The sequence below is a fragment of the Lolium perenne genome, chromosome 2 (assembly GCF_019359855.2).
Source record: "Lolium perenne isolate Kyuss_39 chromosome 2, Kyuss_2.0, whole genome shotgun sequence".
Taxonomy (NCBI): Eukaryota; Viridiplantae; Streptophyta; class Magnoliopsida; order Poales; family Poaceae; genus Lolium; species Lolium perenne.
This window is the reverse complement of record NC_067245.2, coordinates 318,849,168-318,870,872: the sequence shown is the minus strand read 5'-3', so window position 1 is coordinate 318,870,872 and position 21,705 is coordinate 318,849,168. Positions and strand designations below refer to the sequence as shown.

Here is a 21,705-nt window from a genome sequence, read left to right as displayed (position 1 = left end):
GCTTAGGGAGAGGTGGGGCGGTGGAGAAGGCGGCGGTACGGTGGCGCTTGGGTGGTAACACGGCGGGTTGGGGCGGCTAGGGTTTGGGCAAGGGGGTGTGCGGCTTGGCTTACCCTAACCCGCCCCCATCCCCACCCTTATATAGGAGGCCGGTCAGGCTCCACCCCAAAACAAACCTAGAGTGGAGTCACCTCAGACTCCCTCCCCCCCCCCCCCCCCCTCAAAAACCGACCTAATGGGGAAGACCTAGGCTAGGACTTCCTCTTTCCAAACCGACTAGGGGGCAGGTCCTACTCCAACTAGGACTCCCTCCTCCCCTTGGTTCGGTTGACCTATGAGGTCCCATGTGGCCCTTAGCCCATGGTGCCCCTCCGGGCTTCACCCTTCGGAACCTTCCGAGCTCTTCCGCGGAATATTTTGGATGTTCCGGGATGTTCAGGAACCTTCCGTTACCTTCAAAAAATATCCAAAACATTTCGAATACTGACGGCTGTGAAAACAACCATCTTTATCCGTGTTTAAATCGTATATTAAGTCAAGCAATTGATGAAATATCTCTCTAGCCATGCCACTAATGACTAATTATTGCAAAGATGTGCAAATCTTTGTTTTAAATTGTGTGATACAGAAAATCATGTTTTTATGGCAAAATCTGGAGCAAAAAGGGAAGAATCACGAGTTGCCAATACTCACAAGTCAACTGAGGTTGAAGAACTGAATCCAGTTGTGTTAACGAGCGATCGTACGGGCGGGGCTCGCCCATACGGTCCTCGCGTACCACTCGGCACCGCCTTCGCCAGGTCAAACGGAGTAACTTTCGTGAAGGCACCTATATATTTCGAGACTCCAGCCGCTGCACAGAGAGCCGCCATTATCAGATTGCATCAGAAACACACCTGAGGAAGATCCACCACATCACCTCCACCATTGTTCATCATCCCCATCTCCATCTCCATCTCATAGCCATAACCATGGCTTGTAATTGGGATCTCCTCGCGATTGGAGACCTTGTAAGAATATTTGGTATTGATCTAAGTAATTCTACAATATTTTCTTTCATTGATCGTGTTATCATGAGTGAGTAGTCCTCACGGACTGCGGGTTGAGGATTAGCTTCGCAGTGATTATGTGCATCTAATTACATGGAAATATTGTGTGGTGATTCATAGGAGACTTGTATTTGTATCATTGTCTCTTACCTCAATCCGTGGACTTGTCAGGTACTCAAGACACCGAGGATTGATCAAGGTTCGAGGTGAGATGTGTGGTAAACGGCGTCTACGCGCAAAACCCAGTGACAACAAAGTATTCGTTTAGTGATCCACTTGGGAATAACAATAACATCATCATTCTTAATATTTTGATCTGTATTTTACTTAATAATCGTTTATAGCCCAGTGCTTCGTGGTTTAATGGTTGGACCAAGAGACTATATGCCATGCATGTGGCTCGCAGGGGCTATAGTATTTACGGATATGTTGCCCATAAATCCTATCTATGTTAGATCATTTACATATGAATGTGTTTAACTTTATCTTTATCCCATATGTATGCATAGCTGTAAGTGAAACTTTAACCCTGGCCTATCTCCATCCATCGACACAACTCTAGATACAAAGAAAACTAGAAAGGTCCGGTAAACGTAAGATAAAACGAACTAGCAAGTCTTGTAGACGTTTCTTAACCGTCAGGAAGTGTTTCCCAAGGTTCGATAAACCTAGGTCTTCTAGAAAAAAACTACTATACTGCATCCGTAATCCGGGTCGAAGGTATCAACCTTTTTTCTGGCATCGTTGCGGGGGAAGCAATTTGGCTATCATGGTAATGTTACTAGAGACCTTGTTAATTAGTTTTATTTTTGTTTTACTTTATTTATTGTTATTAGTTTACTTTTTGTTATCTATTGAAAACCCAAAAAATTAGTTACTTGTTTTTATCATTCATCTTATACCAAAACACATAAAAAGTAGCACTATGGCACAAAAGAAGCTTGGAGATTATGCCTAATGATGACTTTATTTCTGCACCTATAGCATGGCTGCCGGTCCAGAACAAGTCATCCAGCTCGCCACAACGCCACCCTCCTCAAACCCAACGCCCGAGCTTGAGGACTACACCATCTCTGCACCATGCTGGTGGTCAACCTCGTCCAGCCCGAGGCCCTCCTCCAGCCTGCCGCCCTACTCCAGCTCGTCGGCCTCCTCCACATCGTGCCCTCCTCCAAGCCGCTATGTCGCCTCGGTCCGAAGCAGGAAGCATTAGGTGAGGTACCTCTTTTATCTTGTTGTGTCATCTCTGGCCTCTCACTACGGGAGAACCGACGTGTGCCGACGGCCAGGCTATGTGCCGACGGCCAAATGTCGGGGCCGTCGGCACAGAGGCCTCCAGCTACCGGCGACGAAGCTCACCGTCGGCACAGCGGGGCCGTCGGCACAACGCACGGTACACCGACGGCCACCCTCGGCGCAACCTCGGCCGTCGGCACAGCTAGGTGGAGCCCGAAGGTCACCGTCGGCACATCTGCAACCGTCGGTACACGCTCTGACAGGAGGGCCCAGCCGTTAAACTGTCACGGCGCCGTCTGCACTGTGCCGACGGTAGCCCACGGCGCAACGGCGGCCGTCGGCACAGCCAAATATGCACATTTTTTGGTTTTTCCTGTTTTTTTTTGCATCAAAGAGATAATTATTACCCATATAATTATTAATCCATATCATTTTTTTTGTTTATTTATTTCTCACTGCTATTTTGGCGAACCCCTTTGCGAGAAACCTATATATATGTATAAGGGCGGTATAGAACCCCTTCGCGTAAATCGAACCTCGGAGGGTGAATGGCCCACACACGATACAAAATACTTAAGACCCACACACGATACAAAATACTTAAATAACTAGACTCACACACATACCAAAGCGCTTACAGAACTAGACCCACACACGAACCGAAACAGTTAAAGAACTACACCCACACAGAGGAAGCAAAACACTTAAAGAAACTACACCCACACACATGAACCAAAACACTTAAAGAACTAGACCCACACACAAACCAAAGCTTTTAAAGAACTACACCCACACACGAACAAAGCACTTAACACTGGGTCGACACACACATATTAATCAGAGAAGTCGAAATCTTCATCCTCGCTGGGGTGTCCTGCAAGCGGTGGTTGTGAGGTTCCACAACCACCGTTCATCATTCTCCCCCCATGTCGACGCCTCTCCTTTGGCGTACTCTGCTTCAACCTCGGCCTTCCTCTGCCGCTTTCCCGCCCTCCTCTCTCTCCTGTACGTCTGCTTCTCCTTCCAGAATGCGCGCGTTGCCTCGACGTCTCCGGGATGGTCTCTGCGCCACTGTGCCATGAACTGCTCGTCCGCCTCGGTGGTATCAATCCGCCGCTGGCCAGCCCTGTACCGCCGCGCTTCACCCTGTGAGCGAAGTAGTGGCTCAGTAGAGAGACTCTGAGCTTCCGTCAGAGACCTGACCTCCGGGAAGTTCATTTCGTGGCGCGGCCGGCCAAACCTCCAAGCCGCAACGTCGTATGCGCGGGCAGCAGCTTCCTTCGTGTAGAAGGTGCCGAGCCACACACGCGTACCACCGGCGGTGATTTTAGCCGCGAAATGTCCCGCAGGCCGCAGGCGAACGCCGATGAAGCCCGTGTTGCTACGGCGACGAGGAGCCATCTCAGCGGCAGCTCAGCTCAGAGGATTTTGTGGTTCTATTGGATGAGAGAAGTGATGAAGGGAGAAATGTTGCTGGTGCTGTTAGTGGAGAAGCCATGGCTATATATAGGCCGACGAGGGGCTGAAACGGCGGGAAAACATGGCGGGAGAGAATGGGCGGGAAAGGGTGGGCGGGAAAAAAGGGCGGGAGAGAAGCAGCGGGAAAGGGTGGGCGGGAAAAAGGGCGGGAGAGAAGGAGCGGGAAAGGGTGGGCGGGAAAAAAGGGCGGGAGAGAAGCAGCGGGAAAAGGGGGGGCGGGAAAAAAAGGGCAGGAGAGAGTCTGCATGTATAGGGGGGAACTCCCTCGGAGGTGAACCGGAGAGAACCTTGGGATCATAGGGGATGGTACTTGTTTCCACATGTACCTATGACCTAAGCAAGCTCAAACGTAGGCATACGCCCACCGGGGGACCCCCGATGGGATGCAGTCAAAGGGGTAGACGACGCGGTCAACAGAACTAGGGTTTCGTCAGAAATCGAGCATCGGACCTAGGGAATGGCCCCAAAAGTTGTGTGTGTCCACATGGCATGCACAAAAGTGATTTGAGATGGTTCTATATCCAATGCTACCCCCTCCGGGTGTGCCCGGCTTCTCGGACATGGGGTTCCTACACATAGGCAGATTCTGCATGTATAGGGGGGAACTCCCTCGGAGGTGAACCGGAGAGAACCTTGGGATCATAGGGGATGGTACTTGTTTCCACATGTACCTATGACCTAACCAAGCTCAAACGTAGGCATACGCCCACCGGGGGACCCCCGATGGGATGCAGTCAAAGGGGTAGACGGCGCGGTCAACGTAACTAGGGTTTCGTCGAAATCGAGCATCGGACCTAGGGAATGGCCCCAAAAGTTGTGTGTGTCCACATGGCATGCACAAAAGTGATTTGAGATGGTTCTATATCCAATGCTACCCCCTCCGGTGTGCCCGCTTCTCGGACATGGGGTTCCTACACATAGGCGGATTCTGCATGTATAGGGAACTCCCTGAGGTGAACCGGAGAGAACCTTGGGATCATAGGGGATGGTACTTGTTTCCACATGTACCTATGACCTAACCAAGCTCAAACGTAGGCATACGCCCACCGGGGACCCCGATGGGATGCGATCAAAGGGGTAGACGGCGCGGTCAACGTAACTAGGGTTTCGTCGAAATCGAGCATCGGACCTAGGGAATGGCCCCAAAAGTTGTGTGTGTCCACATGGCATGCACAAAAGTGATTTGAGATGGTTCTATATCCAATGCTACCCCCTCCGGTGTGCCCGGCTTCTCGGAGATGGGGTTCCTACACTTAGGCGGTCTGCATGTATAGGGGGAACTCCCTGAGGTGAACCGGAGAGAACCTTGGGATCATAGGGGATGGTACTTGTTTCCACATGTACCTATGACCTAACCAAGCTTAAACGTAGGCATACGCCCACCGGGACCCCCGATGGGATGCAACAAAGGGGTAGACGACGCGGTCCAACGTAACTAGGGTTTCGTCGAAATCGAGCATCGGACCTAGGGAATGGCCCCAAAAGTTGTGTGTGTCCACATGGCATGCACAAAAGTGATTTGAGATGGTTCTATATCCAATGCTACCCCCTCCGGTGTGCCCGGCTTCTCGGAGATGGGGTTCCTACACTTAGGCAGGTCTCGCATGTATAGGGAACTCCTCGGAGGTGAACCGAGAGAACCTTGGGATCATAGGGGATGGTACTTGTTTCCACACGTACCTATGACCTAACCAAGCTTAAACGTAGGCATACGCCCACCGGGGACCCCGATGGGATGCGCAAAGGGGTAGACGACGCGGTCAATGTAACTAGGGTTTCGTCGGAAATCGAGCATCGGACCTAGGGAATGGCCCCAAAAGTTGTGTGTGTCCACATGGCATGCACAAAAGTGATTTAAGATGGTTCTATATCCAATGCTACCCCCGGGTGTGCCCGGCTTCTGAGATGGGGTTCCTACACTTAGGCAAGATTCTGCATGTATAGGGGAACTCCCTCGGAGGTGAACCGGAGAGAACCTTGGGATCATAGCGGATGGTACTTGTTTCCACATGTACCTATGACCTAACCAAGCTCAAACGTACGCATACGCCGACCGGGGGACCCCCGATGGGATGCAGTCAAAGGGGTAGACGGCGCGGTCAACAGAACTAGGGTTTCGTCAGAAATCGAGCATCGGACCTAGGGAATGGCCCCAAAAGTTGTGTGTGTCCACATGGCATGCACAAAAGTGATTTGAGATGGTTCTATATCCAATGCTACCCCCTCCGGTGTGCCGGCTTCTCGGAGATGGGGTTCCTACACTTAGGCAGATTCTGCATGTATAGGGGAACTCCCTGAGGTGAACCGGAGAGAACCTTGGGATCATAGGGGATGGTACTTGTTTCCACATGTACCTATGACCTAAGCAAGCTCAAACGTAGGCATACGCCACCGGGGACCCCGATGGGATGCGATCAAAGGGGTAGACGACGCGGTCAACGGAACTAGGGTTTCGTCGAAATCGAGCATCGGACCTAGGGAATGGCCCCAAAAGTTGTGTGTGTCCACATGGCATGCACAAAAGTGATTAGAGATGGTTCTATATCCAATGCTACCCCCTCCGGGTGTGCCCGGCTTCTCGGAGATGGGGTTCCTACACTTAGGCAGATTCTGCATGTATAGGGGGGAACTCCCTCGGAGGTGAACCGGAGAGAACCTTGGGATCATAGGGGATGGTACTTGTTTCCACATGTACCTATGACCTAACCAAGCTTAAACGTAGGCATACGCCCACCGGGGGACCCCCGATGGGATGCAGTCAAAGGGGTAGACGACGCGGTCAACAGAACTAGGGTTTCGTCAGAAATCGAGCATCGGACCTAGGGAATGGCCCCAAAAGTTGTGTGTGTCCACATGGCATGCACAAAAGTGATTTGAGATGGTTCTATATCCAATGCTACCCCCTCCGGGTGTGCCCGGCTTCTCGGAGATGGGGTTCCTACACTTAGCAGATTCTCGCATGTATAGGGGGAACTCCCTCGGAGGTGAACCGGAGAGAACCTTGGGATCATAGGGGATGGTACTTGTTTCCACATGTACCTATGACCTAAGCAAGCTCAAACGTAGGCATACGCCCACCGGGGGACCCCCGCTGGGAGGCAGTCATTGGGGTAGACGACGCGGTCAACGTAACTAGGGTTTCGTCAGAAATCGAGCATCGGACCTAGGGAATGGCCCCAAAAGTTGTGTGTGTCCACATGGCATGCACAAAAGTGATTTGAGATGGTTCTATATCCAATGCTACCCCCTCCGGGTGTGCCCGGCTTCTCGGAGATGGGGTTCCTACACTTAGGCAGATTCTGCATGTATAGGGGGGAACTCCCTGAGGTGAACCGGAGAGCACCTTGCGATCATAGCGGATGGTACTTGTTTCCACATGTACCTATGACCTAACCAAGCTCAAACGTAGGCATACGCCCACTGGGGACCCCGATGGGATGCGATCAAAGGGGTAGACGACGCGGTCAACGTAACTAGGGTTTCGTCGAAATCGAGCATCGGACCTAGGGAATGGCCCCAAAAGTTGTGTGTGTCCACATGGCATGCACAAAAGTGATTTGAGATGGTTCTATATCCAATGCTACCCCCTCCGGGTGTGCCCGGCTTCTCGGAGATGGGGTTCCTACACTTAGGCAGATTCTGCATGTATAGGGGGGAACTCCCTCGGAGGTGAACCGGAGAGAACCTTGGGATCATAGAGGATGGTACTTGTTTCCACATGTACCTATGACCTAAGCAAGCTCAAACGTAGGCATACGCCCACCGGGGGACCCCCGATGGGATGCGATCAAAGGGGTAGACGACGCGGTCAACGTAACTAGGGTTTCGTCGAAATCGAGCATCGGACCTAGGGAATGGCCCCAAAAGTTGTGTGTGTCCACATGGCATGCACAAAAGTGATTTGAGATGGTTCTATATCCAATGCTACCCCCTCCGGTGTGCCGGCTTCTCGGAGATGGGGTTCCTACACTTAGGCGTTCTGCATGTATAGGGGGAACTCCCTCGGAGGTGAACCGGAGAGAACCTTGGGATCATAGCGGATGGTACTTGTTTCCACATGTACCTATGACCTAACCAAGCTCAAACGTAGGCATACGCCCCACTGGGACCCCGATGGGATGCGATCAAAGGGGTAGACGACGCGGTCCAACGAGAACTAGGGTTTGGTCAGAAATCGAGCATCGGACCTAGGGAATGGCCCCAAAAGTTGTGTGTGTCCACATGGCATGCACAAAAGTGATTTGAGATGGTTCTATATCCAATGCTACCCCCTCCGGGTGTGCCCGGCTTCTCGGAGATGGGGTTCCTACACTTAGGCAGATTATGCATGTATAGGGGAGAACTCCCTCGGAGGTGAACCGGAGAGAACCTTGGGATCATAGCGGATGGTACTTGTTTCCACATGTACCTATGACCTAACCAAGCTCAAACGTAGGCATACGCCCACCGGGGGACCCCCGATGGGATGCAGTCAAAGGGGTAGACGACGCGGTCAACAGAACTAGGGTTTCGTCAGAAATCGAGCATCGGACCTAGGGAATGGCCCCAAAAGTTGTGTGTGTCCACATGGCATGCACAAAAGTGATTTGAGATGGTTCTATATCCAATGCTACCCCCTCCGGGTGTGCCGGCTTCTCGGAGATGGGGTTCCTACACTTAGGCAGGTCTGCATGTATAGGGGAGAACTCCCTCGGAGGTGAACCGGAGAGAACCTTGGGATCATAGGGGATGGTACTTGTTTCCACATGTACCTATGACCTAACCAAGCTTAAACGTAGGCATACGCCCACCGGGGGACCCCCGATGGGATGCAGTCAAAGGGGTAGACGACGCGGTCAACAGAACTAGGGTTTCGTCAGAAATCGAGCATCGGACCTAGGGAATGGCCCCAAAAGTTGTGTGTGTCCACATGGCATGCACAAAAGTGATTTAAGATGGTTCTATATCCAATGCTACCCCCTCCGGGTGTGCCCGACTTCTCGGAGATGGGGTTCCTACACTTAGGCAGATTAAGGATGTATAGGGGTGAACTCCCTCGGAGGTGAACCGGAGAGAACCTTGGGATCATAGGGGATGGTACTTGTTTCCACATGTACCTATGACCTAACCAAGCTCAAACGTAGGCATACGCCCACCGGGGGACCCCCGATGGGATGCGATCAAAGGGGTAGACGACGCGGTCAACGTAACTAGGGTTTCGTCAGAAATCGAGCATCGGACCTAGGGAATGGCCCCAAAAGTTGTGTGTGTCCACATGGCATGCACAAAAGTGATTTGAGATGGTTCTATATCCAATGCTACCCCCTCCGGGTGTGCCCGGCTTCTCGGAGATGGGGTTCCTACACTTAGGCAGATTCTGCATGTATAGGGGGGAACTCCCTCGGAGGTGAACCAGAGAGAACCTTGGGATCATAGGGGATGGTACTTGTTTCCACATGTACCTATGACCTAACCAAGCTCAAACGTAGGCATACGCCCACCGGGGACCCCGATGGGATGCGATCAAAGGGGTAGACGACGCGGTCCAACGGAGACTAGGGTTTCGTCAGAAATCGAGCATCGGACCTAGGGAATGGCCCCAAAAGTTGTGTGTGTCCACATGGCATGCACAAAAGTGATTTGAGATGGTTCTATATCCAATGCTACCCCCTCCGGTGTGCCCGCTTCTCGGAGATGGGGTTCCTACACTTAGGCGGTCTACGCATGTATAGGGGGAACTCCCTCGGAGGTGAACCGAGAGAACCTTGGGATCATAGGGGATGGTACTTGTTTCCACATGTACCTATGACCTAACCAAGCTCAAACGTAGGCATACGCCCACCGGGGGACCCCCGATGGGATGCAGTCAAAGGGGTAGACGGCGCGGTCAACAGAACTAGGGTTTCGTCAGAAATCGAGCATCGGACCTAGGGAATGGCCCCAAAATTTGTGTGTGTCCACATGGCATGCACATGTACCTATGACCTAACCGTCGACACACTTTGAGGATGGACAAAGGAGGTCTAACTAGAAGACAACAAACATGCATAGATAGGAGTCCGCAACCATTTTTACATTAGAAAGTGTGTTAGTCGGGGTTGAACTTGAGACCTCCCGACTCTTATATTATATTGAATTAATGCACTAGCTAATAATTCAAACGGTTAGAAAGGACTAGGCTATATATTTTAGCGGGCGATAAATGAGCATGGATGAGCACCGAGGAGAAGAACATGTGCGGTGTAGCCGTAAATCCTAAACCTTGGTATTCTTGGCTTGAAGTTTTGATAAAAAAAAATGTATATACATATATGGATGCATACACACATCTATAATACAAATAGAAAAAGAGTCTAAAAAAAAAAAAAAAAAAAAAGAAGGTGTGCCGACGGTGACCGTCGGCACAAGCTGGCCGTCGGCACAGAACCCCACTTAAGTGGGGTCGACGCGGGCCGCCCTGCCTCATCCCCAAACACGCCCTTCCCCCCGCGCCCACGCCTTCCCCCCGCGCGCGCCGCCGCCGCCCTGCCCCCGCGCCGCCGCCGTCCTCCCGCCGCCCTGCCGCCCGCGCCCTGCCCCCGCCCGCCGCCGCCCGCCGCCGCCCTGCCAGCCGCCGCACCACGCCCTCCCCGGCCCGCGCCCACGCCCTGCCCCCGCGCCGCCGCCGTCCTCCCGGCCCGCCGCCCTGCCCCAGCGCCGCCGCCGTCCTCCCGGCCGCCGCCGCTTCCTGCCCCCGCGCCGCCGCCGCCACTGCGCCGCCATCTGCCGCCGCGCCTGCGCCGCCCTCACCCGGCCCGCGCCCACGCCCTGCCCGCGCCGCCGCCGTCCTCCCGGCCCGCCGCCACTGCCCCAGCGCCGCCGCCGTCCTCCCGGCCGCCGCCGCCTGCTGCCCAGCGCCGTCCCCGCCGCAGCCATCCACCGCGCCGTCCCCGCAGCCCTTGCCCCACTTAGGTAAGTTTCTTTTTTTCCGCTTTTTAGTTTTTGCAATTAGGTAGGTAATTGTAATTGTAATGTAATGTAAATTTGCAAATTAAAATTGAAATGAAGTAAACAATTTGCAAATTGAAATTGAAATTGAATTGAAATTGAAATTGAAATTGAAATTGAAAATAGAATTCTAATTGTAAATTTTCAAATTGAAATAGAATTTGCAAATTGAAATTGAAATTGAAATGAAGTAAAGAATTTGGAAATTGAAATTGAAATTGTAATGTAAATTGAAATGAAAATGAAGGAATAGAAATGGAAATTGAAATTTGCATTGACAAATTTTTATTATTTGTCTTATTACACGTAACTAATGCACAAAATAATCTGAACTGAACTTGTAGGGAGCTGATCCCAACGTTGAGATGACAGATGAGTTGAGATGCGTTTCCCAGGGTTTTAACCGTAGAGTCCATACGCATGAGAAGTATGATGTAAATGGGTATCGCTTCCATACGGAGTTTCACCAGAAGAACCGGCCTAATGCAAAAACAATAAATACTGGGGTCTACACCCGCGGAGCCGATGATCTTGATTACTATGGAAGGTTACAAAAGGTATACGAGTTGACGTTCAACAACGCAAACATAGAACTCAAGCTCTTTGTGTTCAAATGCCACTGGTTTGACCCACACGGTGGAATGAGAAGCACCCCTTCCATTGGTTTAGTTGAAGTTAGGCCTACAACCACCTACAGCGGATCCGACGTCTATGTTGTGGCTCACCAAACCAAGCAAGTTTATTATTTGTCCTACCCATGTCAGAATGAGGAACTCATGGGCTGGGAAGTCGTGTTCCAGGTATCGCCACATGGTAAGCTACCCATCCCCTCCGAGGACGATTACAACAACATTGACCCGGTAACATATGAGGGAATTTTCTATCAAGAGGAAGAGCAGTTCGGGGCTCTTCAAATAGACATAGGTCTTCAGGATCTCCACAACGATGTACAAATGCGTGGTGAGACCGTGGTGGACCCGAAGGACATAGCTATGCTCACCAAGCGCCATGCGAGCAAAGACAACATTGTCGAGACTCAACCGGAACCCAATGCCGACCATGAATACTCATATGATACTGATTTTGATAGTGAGGCTGAGAACCCAATGCCTAGAGATGAGAGTGGTGATGAATGGTGAGGGTCTTTTATGCTTAGTACCTACATTATCATTATGCTTAATACATACATTTGTCATTATGCTTAGTACCTACATTATCATTATGCTTAATACATACATTTGTCATTATGCTTAATACCTACATTTTTCATTATGCTTAGTACCTATATTTGTCATTATGCTTATTAATTTTCAACATGCTTATTAATTATTTTCTCTTTTTCTTATGCAGGTAATTGCCCAATATGAGCGGACGGAAGGCATCATCGAGCTCCTTGCTTGATCAGATGCATCAGCGGAAGCCAGGGCCGGGTGCTTCCAGACGGAGTGCAAGACCCATTATTCCCACCCGGCGTTACGAAGACGCAGACGGAGGACGGGGAGGACGAGGGGGAGGACGAGCTGGAGGACGAGGGGGAGGACGAGCTGGAGGACGAGGGGGAGGACGAGCTGGAGGACGAGGGGGGAATGCACAGCTCCTTCTAGCTGACATTCCCTCTGCTTCTGGCTCAGTGGCTTCACAGTCTATGGACGAGGAGGAGGACACTAGGGAGGAGGAGGAGGACACTAGGGAGGAGGAGGAGGAGGAGTCTAGGGACGAGGAGGCTTCGACGGAGATGGCTCCGAAGAAGTTGCGGATTCGTGGGGAAGCGCAGGTTCCCGATGAGAGTAAGGAACCTGCTACGGAGGATGAGAAGTGGCTCCTTGTCCGAGGAAAGATAGAGTAAGTAGTAAGGTGATTTCATTTTCGTTATGACACTTAGCATTTTCTAATGTTTGATAATTGTGCAGGAATTTCACATACACGGGGAAGAATGTCCGCGTGCCAGGGAGTCTGATTGGAGCTGCTATTAGGAAGTACTGGCCGGGGATGTACACTCCGGTCCTTGGGGGCGAGTCCAAGCTAGCCTACACTTGGGAAGACTATGAGATAGCGCCTTACCCTGGCTTTGCTTCCGCCGCCGACGCCGTGATCAAGAAGTTTTGGGTACGTAATGCATACTCTTTGGGTTTCGTTCATATGTAGTTGATAACCACACCGTGATAACTCATGCCTCTCACACTTTCGTTATGCTTGATTGCAGCGCAACTACAGGTGGCGGCGAGCATAAGGATAGGGCGGACGTGGTGCTCCGTAACATGTGTCGGAAGTTGACACGGCAGCAGTGGTACAACCAGAGGATCACGTGCATCGGCCACTTCTATGCGTGAGCGGGCGTAAGGTACACAAAGCCTGAGATTGTGCAGGACTCGCCCCGGCTATGACGATAGATGACTTCATGTCGGTAAGTAATTGTCAATGCGATTCTATGTACCGCGGCTAACTTGCAACTATATTGTTTGTTCTTCAAATGAGTTTTGATTTTGCAGGTTGTACCACATTGGGCTGATAATAATAAGAGGGCCGCCTTCATGGAGTTGGTCAAGAATTGGGTCGGCGAAAACCCCGATTTCAAGGCCGTGAGCGACCGGAACAAGGCCAACCGTGGTTCTCGTGGAACACACACTGCGGGGAGCAGCAGCACCGATCGCTATCGGGAGCGTACGGTACATATAAAAATGGAACAAGCTACATTTTTTGATTTTCAATGATATGCATAACATTTGTTTTGTGATGCGGGGAAGAAGCTCGGGAGGGAACTTGGTGAGATGGAAGCGTGGACGCACATGAAGCTGGTGACGCCCGGTCCGAACGAGCCTCGGCCCGCGCACGAGATGTACTACGGCAAGGCCAAAGAGAACAAGGAAAGATACTGCGAGGAGTACGCCAAGCTCCATCCAGAGGTGGAGGACCCTATGACCGAGCCGGTCGACGACGAGGTGGCGATGATGTCGGCGGGTACGGCCAGCCGCATGGACGTCCCGCCTGCCTTTGGGGTTTCAAGCCTCGAGAGGAACTTCACGCGAGATCAAGGCTACCCTCCCTCCGGCAGCTACGCTACCTCCTCGCGGACTACATGCCGTTCTCGGGTAGAGGTTGATGTAAGTCATCCACACTTTCATCCTCTGTTTTGACTCTTGTTCCTGAATGGCTATGTTGATGAGACGCATTATTTCTGAAATTGTAGACTCAGCTCGAGGAGGCCTATGCGTGAGCTTACGAGGAGTATCTCGAGAAGGTTAAGGAGCATGACCTTGTGAAAGATGCCTATGTCCGGTGGACGAGCAACCGAGATGGCGGTAAGTTTCAATCTCTATGGTTGCAAAACATCATAAGTCCCCATGTTTGAATCTGAGCTATCTCTCCCGTTTCTTGCAGAGTTTCACTCGGTTCATGATGACCGGAGTGCGAGAGGAACCACTCCCGCAGCCACCTCATCCGGGGCCGACGCGGTGTTCCCGTCCAAGGAGGAGTTCTATATCATGTACAAGCGTCAGCGTCAGTTGACCCCGGTAAGTTGCTAACTTGGCTAAGTTGCTAACTTGGTGTGACATGGCTAAGTTGCTAACTCCCTCCAACATGTAGGGATTGGGAGAATCCGGGAACGACACTCCTTGTGGTACGCCGATGCACCCCGGTCGCCATTCTCCTGGTGCTTCTGCCGAACCTCGGCATTTTTCTGGTTCCGGTGGCTCTCGTCGTGGTTCTACCTCCCCGAGCACCGTCGAGATACAGCGGCCTCACTTCACCCACTCGGAGCTAGATCGTCACTCGGGTGGTGCACCACCATAGTTTCTACATTGTACTAGCACATGATGACACGCTCCATCTTTGTAGTGGATCCGGTGTATGTACCATGGTCTTGTATGCTATATTTGTGCTATTTGTGAGATTTGATGCTATATTTGTGAGATTTGGTGCTATACGGTGATATCTGTGTGCTATATGGTGATATATATGTTACTGCATATTCAATCCTATAATATGTGCATTTTCTGCGATTTTCTGAGCAAACGAGGCCAAATTGGCAAAAATCAGGAAAAACTGGGCCTGGCTGTGCCGACGGTGTCACCGTCGGCACAGCCCGTAGCTGTGCCAAATGGCGAGTGCGTGCCGACGGTGACACCGTCGGCACAGCCAGCCGGTTGCGCGATTTTCCAGTTTGAACAGCCACCGTTTTGCCGCCATTCAGGAAAAAAAAAAAGAAAATTGTGCCGACGGTTACACCGTCGGCACAGTGGGACGTTGACGGCGCCGGCGTGACGGCTGGTTGGCTGTGCCGACGATGAGACGGCCGACGGCCACCGTCCAGCCGTCAGCGTACGGCTGTGCCGACGGTGAAGTTCTGTGCCGACGGTGCACGCGCAGACCCCGGCCTTTCTTGTGCCGACGGGGAGACGCCGACGGTGACCGTCGGCAGAGACGGTGCCGACGGTGAACGTTGTTGTGCCGACGGTGCGGGGCCGTCGGTGTAGCTGGTCGTCCCCGTAGTGTCTGTTCGTCCTGCGTGTGAACCATGGTTTTAAATAGCCGGCTATAGCCTGGCTATAGCCCGGCTATAGCCTTTCAGGAGACCTGCCGCTGCGGCTATGCCCTTTGTAGGCTAAATGAGAAAAAACCGCTAATAGCCGGCTATAGCCTAATTTAGCCCCTGATTAACCTCTAATTTAGCCGCTAAACCTCCTGTATTTTGAATTTATCTTCTCTTTTATTTTTTATTTCTTGTATTCTGAATTTGCGTTCAGTATAATTAGATAAAACTTGTGAGTTGAATATCTGAATACTTATTTGCCTTGAATAGTTAAATAAGTTGTATCACGAATCGTATTTGAGTCATAGTTTTCCTCTTCTTTTGGTAAGATATGACAAAAATATTTTAAATTTTTGAAAAAAAGCTAAATGGAATAGCCCGCTATAACCCAGCTATAGCCTTTTATAGCCTCTAAAAAAATTGCGGCTAAAGAAGATAGCCCGCTATTTTAAACTATGACTGTGAACTGTTCGATGTAATGTCTCTATGCTGATCCTTTGTTGCTGCTATGTTTTTTTGGTCACTCAAAGCAGCTGCCGACCTAGCGCAGGGCACTTTGTGCGGTGACGGCCTGCCCCTGGAAGAAAAACAGGACATAGGCATCGATGCTACGTGGAGCACCATATCATCGTGGCATTGTCTCGCGGGAGCGACCTTCGCCATCAACTCTCGGCATCAGGCGGGCGCAAGAGCGTCGAGCACTGTAATTCACCCAGCATCAGGTGTCGGCAACTGTTTTTCTGTTGTTGCACCCAGTCTTGATTTAAATATTGCTAGAATGACATGTCGAGATCGCCCGAGAGAAATCAGATCGAAGCACAAAGCTGATCGAATTTGATAAGAACAAAAAGATTTGGAAGATGAAAATACCACTAAAGATTAAGATTTTTGGTTGGTATTTACGTCGCGGGGTGATTCTCACCAAAGACAATCTTGTTAAACGCAATTGGACTGGAAGTAGTCAGTGTATGTTCTGTTATCACAATGAGACGATTAAACACTTATTCTTCCAGTGCCACTTTGCCAGATCTATATGGTCATGTATCTAAGTAGCATCTGATCTGTATCCCCCGACTAGTGTTGCCAATATCTTTGGTAATTGGCTTCATGGTATTGATCACAGGTTCAGAATGTTTATTAGGGTGGAAACGCTTGCCGTTGTATGGTCGCTATGGCTATGTAGAAATGACAAAGTTTTTAATGATATAAATTGTTCTCTCTTGCAGGTTATTTACAGATGTACCGGTACTCTCCGTTTGTGGTCTGTGATGCAAAAGGTGGAGAACCGACACCTCTTTACGGAGATCTGTACACGGTTGGAGGCTACGGCGAGCGATACTTTTCCCAACATGGGTGGCAGCATAATCTACGGATTGGACCACTCCTACCCCTTTAGGCGTTTTTACAATTGCTCAAGATTGATATGTAATTCGCCTTTTGTTTTTGTTACTTCCATGATATTTGAGACTCGTAAACGGCTGTGTACATCCTAGCTATGCAGAGGCCGGGTGTAATTGTTTCACAAAGTAATAAAGCGTCCATTATCAAGAAAAATATCAGTTTGCGCCTGGTCCGTAAGGGCCTTCTAAGCTAGCCGGCCTGATGCAGCTAGCTTGCATGGTACTCCTGCGAGATTGATCTGAGGCTACTACCATGCAGCTGAGCCATGGCAGGTCATCAATGTACGTATGGGTTCCTCCGATCGTAAGGTACATACAGCCGCAACTCTCCTTCCCTTTACTGCTATTGTTCCCTATGTTTTCTAGACATTGATCTTTGGCTGCCTTCTCTTGGACTGATTACAGGTCGATGGGATCAGTGTGGTGGAGGAAGGGATCGAGGAGGAGCTGCATCACATCCACGCCTGCAAATTCAGTCATGCCTTAACCAGTTTGCATATATTATTGTCTTTTTTAATTTCAGGCTCTGTCATAGATACCCTTCTGAATTTCAGTCCTACTTCCATCACTTCCGCTCACTGCATTTTGAGGACAATCCAGACTATCAATAGCTGATGTGGTGTTTCCATTATTCTTCTCTCATGAAAGCCTGCAGGACCGAATCTTGGTTTCTAATTCCATTATGGAACTTTGGAGATGAAGGTATGAAAAGATTGCCTCACATTAGTGTATTCTAATTACGTAGTTCTGCTTCAGCAAAGCATTAATTCCCCTAATCCTCATCTGGTCAAGTACATTTCAGGTGTATTGCTAATGTTCCAAACACATTGAAGATGTTTTGGTCCGTCTGCATCTTTACGCTTCCAGGAAGGTGATGTCATGTTACCACAGTTCAGTTCTCCCATCTACGACCTTTGATTTTTTACAGCCTGTAGCAATTGCACATGCTATTTAATTCAAGTTTCTCTTTTTGTGTAGTTTGGTGATGAACTCATGGTTATATAGGGGCAGCAATTTTTTCGGAACTGGTGAGTTTGAAGATCTGAAATGTGGGTGAGTGCTTTAGCTGATGCATTCCTGTTTTTTGATGAATAATTAGCTCTTGGTTTCTAAGGTTTATCTTCTTTTTAGACTGGTTTTAAAGAGTATTCGTTACAAATCCTTGCCAATAGAAGGTTTACCCTTTGACAAATACAGAGGTGCATGCTATTGCCTTTCTGTTTAATTCCTGAGAACTTAGCCTTTGTTTTATTTCTTTTTCTAATCCATAAATAATTTTAAGATTATACTTGTCTAATGATCCGTTGTTCATTGCAGGAGTTGTCCCAGATTTGAGAGGCATTCTGAGCAGTGAATCAGAGATTGCGAAGGTGGAACTTATGTGGTAGGATGGTTGCTACAAATATCTGTTGTGCTGAGGAAACAGTACGTACTTTATGCTCCTTCATCTATAAAATAATTTGGTCTCTGCCTACTTAGATTTTCGGTATTCTTATTAACCTTGTTAGTCAATAAAAGACAACATGAGAAACCAGAAGCTCATAATTGACAGACTCTATTTTTCATCTTTGATGCCTGTTTTTAAGATCAGCATCCCGAGTATTGGCCTTTCCTGCAGCTCATCATCATCTTTGATCAAGCTATTTTTATTTGTTCCCGTCTCTTCTAGACGAAATGACAAGCTGGTTAACTAACTCATATATGTTGCTATCTGTAAATATATCTCCAATCTCTCAAATATCTATAAACCTTTCAATTTGAGTACCAAAAAAACTATTAGGACAGTAGCATCTAATTTACCAATGAGTTGGTTAATAGTAGAATTTAACTGCCACCATAATCTAAAAGCTATATACTAAAATCAAGTTCGCTAAGCCAGAACATACCTGACAGTGCTTTAGTGTACACATGTATGAGAATTGTAAAACAAATCCACTAGCAACACAAGGATTGGTGCCCCTGAGATTACACACCTTGTTATTATTATTTCTATCGATGTGCTGGAGAAGTTTTTAAAGCACCCAAGATATATGACTTATATACTATAGTGATTGGTGAGTAGCTTTGATTGGTTCATAACTTATTAGCTGTGAAAACATGAGAAAATATATCCTAAGTAGCCAAATGAGTACAGGAAAACCAGGTTTCCACATCAAATTCGCTTATGAACCTGCTTGCTGCTCCGACTACTAGAAGGGTGCTCTGCCTTATTTCTTGTCGTAACATATCACATGGATTTTCTTCACTGCCTCATAGACCAAAATTTGACAATATACTTTTGCTCGGTGCTGCCCTGCTTTACGATGTGGTTGTTGGCTGATTGTCCCCTTTCACTTTGCAGGTTCTATGATTTGGTAGGTTCGTTTCTTGTCACATCCTCAACTGGGCTCTAGTTCTGTGCTCCTCTGCCTGTGTTAAGGTTTGTATCTTTCTTTTCCTTAATACAAATCCATCTTTGATTCCAGCGCCTTTTTTCTCTATGTTTTGATAATGATGGATCTACATAGATTTAATTTGCTACATACAGATGAAAAAATGCTTCTTCCTTCACATGTCAACATGTCTTGATCGTTAATTGGCTCCCTTTTTTGTGTGTTTTTCATCGAAGAAATGAAGTTTAGGAAGAAATGTAGGTCATTTAGTTGGAAACTGGCTATGCGATTTATCTTTGTAATGTTCATCAGTGCAATTTATTTTCATTTTGCTTTATTAGTTCTTGAGATATTTCTTGAGGTGCTTATGATTTTCTGACAGTATTACATGCTTTGCGTATGTGATGAAACTTTATGCTTATAGCTTTGCTTACGGGATTCTATTCTAGGATATGGTTTTCCTTTTGCAATTGTTGTTTGAGGTGCTTCTGAGTTTCTGAAATAGTACCCAGGAAATGTTTGAGGTACCATGGTTTTCTTTTTCAGATGTTCACTTTGCTTGTTGTCCATCTTTTGGTGTTCTACTGCCTTATCAGTGAAGACCTTTCAAATAGCAGGGATACATGTTATTTATTCTTGTGGGCTTCTAGCTGTTGGTGCATTTGCAAGTAAATGTGGTAGATATGTTTGTATTGTCATGCTTTTTTACATGAAGTGATTGGTTAATCGGGTAGTGTCCATATTTCTATTGTTTTAGCTTTGTGGAGAGTGATAGACTCATGCCTATTTACTGTGTTTTGTTGCTTAGTGAACCGTGCAGATGATATATGTCTTTATTCTCACCATGTTATTTTAGCCCAACAGTTTCGAGTTAACTAGTGGCTTTTATTATGTTGTTTGGTAATCATGGTGCACGTTGGGGGATCCTTCTATTTATTTCATAATTTCCCAATTCTAATATGACTTGGCAAAAGCATCCATCCCTCGAGTTATTGGAGGTGAGATAAAATTTGTTAAAGATGTTATTAGACGATATTATCCGCATCAATACGCACTAGCTCTGTAAAGCCAGAGAGGTACTGTAACTGCGGTCGGGAAATCACCGGAAGTTTAGGTGAAGTTTTGCTTTGCCGTGTTTCATTTTACTAAATTTAGCTAGCACGGGAAGCCTTGAAAAGTAAATAATTAATTAGCAACAAAATTTTGTGACTATGGGCCATGGCCATATAGCTATTGGATAGAGACGCCATACATAGGTGGAGTGAGAGCTGTACTTAGTTTGAAACATAATCCTTGACTTCTCGTACTACTGAAAGTCTGAACACCTTTGTTCTCTTTATGTAGGGTTTGGTATTCCCAATCAGCAAACTGGGTCAGTGATCCAACAGATAACCTTGTGGGATAGATCGCGTGTTACGAGCAGTGTCCTTGTTGTAACTTTGCTGATCATATACATGTAAAGATTGCAAAAATCATTACCACTCAATTGCAATCTCTCTCCGATCACCACTTTGAGTGCATTTGAGCCTGGATCAGTAAACTTGTTGTGTAAGTTTTTTTCCCTTTGTAATTTTAATGCAGCGAGTGGTTCAGTTTTGCGTTGGTGGCATCCCTGATGTTAGCGGTGGGTGCGTTGTTTTGGGCCAGGCATAGAGAGATTGTCAGAGGTGATTGTCGACACTTCCTCTGACAAGACAATGATGAAAAGCAGGGAAGCACAAGACAGCATGAAGAAGGAGCACAAGTACGTCAAGATGGCAAACGTGGTGATCCTCATGCTATGGTCAGTTGTTCTGGCTAAGCCACTAAAGGTATCATCAGTTCATCCCACTGATCAGTCCCTGTGCAGCGCCATTTGTCTGCCGGGTTACTCTTCTTCATACCTGGTTTTAAAAATTTGTGTTTTCTGTTTTGCAGCACACATAGATGGTGATATGGATGCTGGCGGTCCTCGAGGTGGCACTGTCCGTGGTCCCTTTCAAGTATGTCGATGAAAGTCAAAAGGCTGCATTTAAATAAATTAAGTTAAAGTATAAACTTTTGTTCATTGAAAAATAAGATTTAGGGTCATGGTATGCCTTGTTCTGTCCCTGCTTGCATTTAAAATGCAGAAATGTTAGTGATCTGGCCCTTTTGCTTATTGAAAATTTGAAGCGCTTCCCATCTATACATTGTCTATCTTCTTGAATATCATCTTGAGTGCCAGCTATTAAACTAAGCAGAAATATATCTACTACACGTGGTGTTCGCATTGCCTAGGTTAATGTCGTAAATACCAATCATTAAACTAAGCACCAATATGTCTACTACACATGGTGCTGGCAATGTATGTGAAAACCATGGTTAATGACATAATGTTTTCAGAAGATCAGTATTGACCATCTTAGAACAAACTTCGTCGAACACGATAAATTGATTTAACTTTTTGTCATATGTATTCTAATGCTTGACGAGTTCTCGTGTCTAATTCTATGTCAGATATAGCTGATAAGCTACAACAGATGAGTTATTTATTTCTCGATAGGTACTGGCTGCGCTCCTTATCACCCTAACTATCAATGGGAAGCTCTTACCTACTTCACTGAAGATACATGCCACATTATCTCTACTTTAGGTTCGCTCCATAAGTTTTCTTACCAGCTTTTGTGTGCCTCTATTTATGGAAGTAGCAT

General features: G+C 48.1%; 1 protein-coding gene and 1 long non-coding RNA gene across 2 annotated transcripts; both read left to right on the top strand.

Moving 5' to 3' along the window:
* The first annotated feature begins 1,994 nt into the window (after window positions 1-1,994).
* Window positions 1,995-16,904, top strand: LOC127336680 (uncharacterized). The gene is made up of 3 exons (XM_051363524.1): window positions 1,995-2,262; window positions 15,795-15,983; window positions 16,488-16,904. The coding sequence occupies exons 1-3, from the start codon at window positions 2,130-2,132 to the stop codon at window positions 16,655-16,657; spliced, it is 492 nt and encodes a 163-aa protein (XP_051219484.1). The 5' UTR covers window positions 1,995-2,129; the 3' UTR covers window positions 16,658-16,904.
* Window positions 16,905-17,998: 1,094 nt separating this feature from the next.
* LOC127330753 (uncharacterized) lies at window positions 17,999-21,036 on the top strand. Its single transcript, XR_007869414.2, has 5 exons — window positions 17,999-18,086; window positions 19,003-19,080; window positions 20,378-20,581; window positions 20,681-20,844; window positions 20,951-21,036. It is a non-coding gene; the product is annotated as an uncharacterized lncRNA (long non-coding RNA).
* The last annotated feature ends 669 nt before the right edge of the window (window positions 21,037-21,705 follow it).